The sequence below is a fragment of the Atta cephalotes genome (assembly GCF_000143395.1).
Source record: "Atta cephalotes unplaced genomic scaffold scaffold00023, whole genome shotgun sequence".
Taxonomy (NCBI): Eukaryota; Metazoa; Arthropoda; class Insecta; order Hymenoptera; family Formicidae; genus Atta; species Atta cephalotes.
This window is the reverse complement of record NW_012130087.1, coordinates 2355499-2361809: the sequence shown is the minus strand read 5'-3', so window position 1 is coordinate 2361809 and position 6311 is coordinate 2355499. Positions and strand designations below refer to the sequence as shown.

General features: G+C 35.2%; 2 protein-coding genes across 2 annotated transcripts in view; one reads left to right on the top strand and one right to left on the bottom strand.

Moving 5' to 3' along the window:
* Window positions 1-1568: 1568 nt before the first annotated feature.
* LOC105619891 (mitotic spindle assembly checkpoint protein MAD2A) lies at window positions 1569-2554 on the bottom strand. Its single transcript, XM_012201409.1, has 3 exons — window positions 2410-2554; window positions 1970-2332; window positions 1569-1822 (listed from the first exon to the last, which is right to left on the bottom strand). The coding sequence occupies exons 1-3, from the start codon at window positions 2480-2482 to the stop codon at window positions 1623-1625; spliced, it is 636 nt and encodes a 211-aa protein (XP_012056799.1). The 5' UTR covers window positions 2483-2554; the 3' UTR covers window positions 1569-1622.
* Window positions 2555-3997: 1443 nt separating this feature from the next.
* Window positions 3998-6311, top strand: part of LOC105619890 (nucleolin 2-like) — a 3821-nt gene continuing 1507 nt past the window's right edge. The window contains exons 1-3 of the mRNA XM_012201408.1: window positions 3998-4099; window positions 4333-5685; window positions 5809-6183. Of these exons, the coding sequence (XP_012056798.1) occupies window positions 3998-4099; window positions 4333-5685; window positions 5809-6183 (1830 nt within the window). The remainder of the gene's footprint in view (window positions 4100-4332; window positions 5686-5808; window positions 6184-6311) is intronic.

The following is a 6311-nucleotide window of genomic DNA, read 5'->3' as shown; positions in this document are numbered from 1 at the left end:
GAAACAACTTCCTTCAACGAAATGCGCTCAGAACAGTGACAGATATAAATGAAAGAAGAGATACTCTTGTATTCCTATAATTGGCTACTTTTTGAAGAGTAAAAATATTTTTACTCTTTTATCATATTTATGATAATCGTCTAATGAATAGTACAATAAAAATGTTACGCTCCCTATATATGTTTCAAAATACCGACTTTTCCCCACGTTAAAGAACAAATTTCATTTGTTATGTTTAATTATTATGCAAAATGGAAAATGAGTTTACAATTGCAGATTGTAATGTAAAATATAAGAAAAAAGAAATAAAGGTGCATGTAATTTTTAGACATGATCTTTCAAACAAATATTGTAATAGATATTAATTATTTAAAATTATGGGATAGACATATGAAAAACATACAATTTAGATACAGTAATAAAAATATTTGAGTACTTATAAAATTAAGGTAATGCTCTTCAGAAATCCTTGGTAATATCTTTATAAAAATTCTCATTGCAAATTTTACTAATTTTTTAATACTTTAAGATTGCTTCAGAGAACTTGTTCACACATGCATGAACTTTTATGAACCTTCAAAGCAAGTGCCGATTATTCGAATAAGAGATAATTATTCTCATTCATTTAGATTTGTCATCAAATCGAGTGCCAATTACCGGGCATCATGGACAAATTGATAGTGTGTAAGGCACAAAATCATTTTTATTACTTAATTTCATTTCCCAAATGAGGCAAATGATTGAATATGTCACACTTATATTTACATGTTTGTAAAATATATGATTTATCTAAAATTAAAAGAGCATGTCGCTGATCTTTCGAATCATTTTTTGAATATGCATGATTTCGTTTAGAATATTTTAAAGATGGAGCATAACGCGAGGAATCGTTAGGAAATGATTGAGACTAGTATCAGCAACGAGATTTCATGTGAGAAAAGCTTTACACTGGAAGACGCTAGCATTAGATGATTATTATGAAGCGTCGACAAGCGAAAATACTTTATTCTAGTCGTATCTTTCATGCTTTGCCAAGTACGCAAATGTAATTCTTGTGTTTAAATGTAAAGGTCAATTATGTTTTAATAAAATCTGCCAAGATTCTCTTATCAGTGTTCCATGTGTTTCCCTTACCCTTTTTCCTACAATGTCTATAAATCTCCTTTTTTTAATGCAAAAATAGCAATAAAACTATATTTAGAATTAAAATCTAAAATAGTTAAACAAGAAAAAAAACAAAAATTATAATTATAATTATTTAAAAAATTATAATTATTTTAATTTAATTTTTTTAATTTATATTATCAAAAGATCTAATAGTAATTAATATGTTTAATTGTACTTTTCTTTTAGTACTTTCTCACATTTAAACAATATACTGGTTTTAAAATATATATTCATCACACAAAAATACCTGATAAACATTAATGAATGTAACATTTTAATAAACACATTTGACATGTTTTCAAATATGAATATATTGTGTATGAGAAAGTATTGCTATCATTTAATCAGTAATCTATATGGAATAATACAGCAGTTTTTGGTAATGGTAGTTAACACATACATAGTTGAAATAAAATTTGTATTTACAAATATTACATATAGAACAGCAAATAGGCTCAGGTATTTTTGTAACTAACTACAGTATTCATTTTATGTAAAGAGGTTGAGAATGATCTAAGTTGTACTTCTTGACTGTTTGCAATAAAAACTGGCTGAGTCTCGTCCCACTGGTTGGGAATGTTACAATCAGATACTGTGTACGTAAGTATATCGAAAGAACATAGGCAATCCAAGAGTGGTAAGAAGCTTACAGTACCTGTAAGAATACTTTATTATGACTTCAATGTCTTAAATTCTATATAGCATAGAACATTCAGCACTGCAACAATATCGCTAGAGTGTTTCATGCTATTTGAGATATATCATAGCGTTTTATTTCAAATAGTACCGTGTTTCATATTACCTGTGATCTGACGTATTACTTCGCGTATTTCTTTCTGTATAGTTTTTACATCTTTTGTCCCTACTTCAGGCAAATCACCCTTAATAATGCTATCTGTTCCATTAGCCTTCTGTTCTTCATAATCGACCTTGAAATCCCACTTCTCCAGCACTTCCTTTGTATTGACATTTGTTATGACGAGCGTGATTTTATGCACCTTGCGCTGGACAAGCCACTCTTCAATCTGTCTCAGCACAGTATTTAAGAAAGATGTAATCTTCTCGTCCGTGGACGTGAAGATGAATAGACCGAAATGTTCGGAGGGTGTGAAAGTCTCCGGCGGATATATTCCTCTTTGATAGAGTATACTATTGACTCCATAGACTGCAACAAAGGATAACAATCAAAGAAAGGTTAGAAATATCTCAAAACTAAAATTGACTCACTAAAATCATACTTACGCAGATACTGCGAGACCAACTCGGCAGAGCCTTTTAAAGTAATGCACTTAGTCTTTTGTTGCGTTTCAGTCATGCTGCAAAATAGTCAAATCGCAATAAAATCGGAAAATCACACCGGCACTCAGCACATACCGGTTTACAAATTTGAAAAGAAACGATGATCAATCAAATTCGACCAATCCAATTTGACCAATCATATGTAAGAGAGTATGCTAAAACCGCTAAAACTTTATCGCGCAATTTAAAAACATGTTTAAAGATACATTTTCATGAGCTGCTTAAGGGTCAACGCAATGCTACAAATGCTTTAAAGGAATTTTTGATTGGTCAATTTATAAAATTTTTTGTCCTAATTTTTTGTCCTAATCAACCAAACGCTTCAAAACATTTGTAATGAGACTTTGGCCAAATGGACCAATTAGAAGAAAGAATTGTACAAATTAACTTAATTAAGAGAAATTTACAACACTCTGGCTCGTATTCAAATAAAATTATCGATAAAAGCGCGCTTTTATCTCTAAAATTCTATACTATGCGTAACGTAAATTATTAGCGCGCTAAGGTCGGTTGCACCAACGTTACTTTGATTTTAAATGAGGCTTAAAACTCTTTCTGTCTCTGTCTCTTTTTGGCTTTAAAACGAGATAGATAGAGTTTTAAGTCTCGCTTAAAGTCAAAATGACATTGGTGCAACTGGGCCTTATATTGTTGTAAGCGCGTTCTGAATACGGGCCTCTCTGTTTCATTTTAAAGAGAAAAAGAGACAGAGACAGAGAGAGTTTTAAGCCTTACTTAAAATCAAAGTAACATTGGTGCAATCAGGTCTAAATCGGCCTCACCATGCAAAACTTCTAGAAATGATATAATATTACTTCCGCCGCGCGACAAAAGTTGGATTGATTTCAAATTGATGGAAATTAATTATCTATAGTGGAAATTATATATCTATGGTGGAATACATATCTATTAGGCCGGGTTCACACTTTGACGGAAAGCAGAAGCCAATCGGAACTCGCAATAGTAGTGAGTGAGACATTTCGCTTGTCTGCTTCTATCTTTCCGCGAGTTCTGCTTGGTTTCCGTTTTTCCGCTTTGCGCTTTTCCGTCAAGGTATGAATCCGGCTTTACTTCTGAGCAAACGAGACGTTGATTGGCTGCGCCAACTTCCGCCGCGCGGCAAGCGTTGCCGCGTTCTGTGTACATGAACCAATAGAAAACATCTATTCATTTTAGACGCGTGGATTGGCTGCGATTTCTTTTGATGCGTATATCATTTAGACTGTGGTCAAAGTCTCTTTGAAGCATTTGATGAACCAATTAGAAGAAAGATTTTACCAACTGACCAATTAAAAAACGTTTCAAAGCGTTTTCAGCATTGCGTTGATCGTATCCTTAGAAATCCATCTATAAATTCTATGCGAATCCTGGCTGGATAACAGCAGCGCCGCAGACGGCCCAGACACAGAAGTGAAGCCACTAAGTAGCCACTGCAAGTAGCAAAGCCGACGAGACAGGAAGCTGAGGAAGCGACGTTCGTCGCGAATTTATTGGTCTCCTTTATTTGCGATTGGCATACGTATCTGGCACCATGAGTAACGCTGAGGAATCGTTAGTAGCTGGTCTCGTGTATAACTATTTGTTAAAGAAAGATGCATCGTTGGCGGCGGTTTTCCAGAAGAAGACGAAAGCGGTAAGTCGCAAGGATGGCCGACGCCACGCGCCATGCGGCACTAAAGTACCGTCTGGCGCCATACTCGTTAACACCACGTGGATTCAACGCAGTTTGAGCGCTCCCAATATGATTTTTCTCGATTATTTTATATCATCTGCACGTTGTGCATAATTTTTATTGTAGCAACTTAAAATTATCAAATATTGCATGTAATTGGCAATAATTGTTTTATCAATGCTTGTATATTTCAGCCTCTCCTGCGAAAAGAATTTCCAACATTAGTGGAAGTAATTAAGTATTTCCAAAAGAACTCTCCCAAAAAGATCCCATTAATAACACAAGTAACTAAGGAAAGCAGTTCGGATTCGAGCTCGGAAAGTGAAGAAGAAACAGAAAAAAATGCACAAGTTAATGGCAAAGTAGTGGAGACAGTAGCTCTTAAAAAGATAGCGGAATCTTCTTCGGAAGATTCTAGTGAAGGTGAAGATATTCCAGTACTAACTCCAGAAATAAAGAAAATAAATTCTCTCCCCTTTCTTCTGCGGGAAGAAAAGGAGAATTATGAAAATGATCTAAGTTTTCGAGCGAAAGCAGCTGGAACAATGATGAAAGCTTTTACTCGATTAGAGGGTAAAATATCTGATTCATCTGATTCAACTTCCAATGATTCATCTTCAGCGAGTCCTGACGTTCAAATGGTAAATTCAAAAACTACCAAACAGTTAGCAATGAAGACATCCACACCCATAACGAATGCACCTTCAAAAACACAATTACAAAAACAGAATAAATCAGCAACACTGGTTACAAATAAGAGCAAAAGTCGTGATGTAGCTGCATTGAATGAGAATGTACAGAAAAAACCAGTTCTCAGTAAATCTACAGTGTCAGCAAAACAAACTGCCATGGAAGAATCTTCTAGTGATGACGATAGCAGTGACGAACAGCAGTCCGTTGAGAAATCAACTTCGTCAGCAACTGCTGTGCAAAAAGATTCTTCTTCGAGCGAAGAAGAGAGCAGCGAAGAGGAACATAAGGCAATCGTAACAAAAACTGCTGCAACTTTGAAGACACAAAATCAGAATAAGCCAGCGCCAGCAAAAGCAATTAAAAAATCAGAGTCGTCATCGAGTGAAGAAAGCAGCGATGAAGAAGAAATGCCCCAAAAAGCTCCCAATAAACCAACTGCACCAGTAAAATTAACTACCAAGAAAGAGTCTTCAAGCGAAGATAGCGATGATAGCGACGATAGCGAAGAAGAGTCTGTTAAGAAACCAACTTCAGTAGCCACTACAAAGAAAACAACTCCGGCAATTGCTGCTAAGAAACCAACTCCGGCAGTCGCCGCTAAGAAAACAAAATCTTCCTCGAGCGAAGAAAGTAGCGAAGATGAAAAACCTCCTATTAAAAAACCAGCTCTCACTAATCAAAGTACTGCTAATAAAATTAGTTCTGTAAAGAAAGATTCATCAAGCGAGGATTCAGAAGATGAATCCGATGAAGAAGAAAAATCAGCAACAATGATAGTAACGAAAGCAGCACTTGATAAAACGCCAGTTATCACTAATCGAAATACTAATAAAATTAGTTCTATAAAGAAAAAAGTTTCATCGAGCGAGGATTCAGATGATGAATCTGATGAAGAAGAGAAACCAATGACAGTGGCATCTAGTAAAACGCCAGTTCTCGCTAATCAAAATACTGCTAGTAAAATTAGTTCTGTAAAGAAAAAAGATTCGTCAAGCGAGGAATCAGAAGACGAATCTGATGAAAAAGAGAAACCAACGACAACAGTAGTATCGAAAGTGGCGATTAGTAAAACACAGAAGAAGAAGGAATCTTCTAGCGAAGATTCAGAAGATGATTCGGAAGATGAAGCACCAACAACAGCACCAGCCAAGACAATCGCCAAAAAAGAATCCTCGAGTGAATCTGATTCAGACTCCAATAAAGAGAAGATGAAAGTTCACACACCAGCTGAGGTCAACAAGGGACAAAAAAGGAAACATGCTGATAATGATGAAGAAAAAACACCAGCAAAAGCTGCAAGAAATAGCTATGGCAACTTTGTGAAAGCTAATAGTAGCTTCAATGGAAACAAGGTATGTACTCACCCATCTATCTACCCATCCACACACACACACACACACACACACACACACACACACACACACACATATATATATTAGTGTGTATAGTTAAGTTTATAATAATACGATAACTAAATATA

Bases quoted from the DNA above. Each gene is read 5' to 3' on its own strand.
- LOC105619891 (XM_012201409.1), bottom strand. From the start codon at position 2,482: ATGACTGAAACGCAACAAAAGACTAAGTGCATTACTTTAAAAGGCTCT. The intron at 2,333-2,409 runs GTAAGTATGATT...CCTTTGTTGCAG, and splicing joins GTTGGTCTCGCAGTATCTGC to TCTATGGAGTCAATAGTATA. The intron at 1,823-1,969 runs GTAATATGAAAC...GTATTCTTACAG, and splicing joins AGTAATACGTCAGATCACAG to GTACTGTAAGCTTCTTACCA.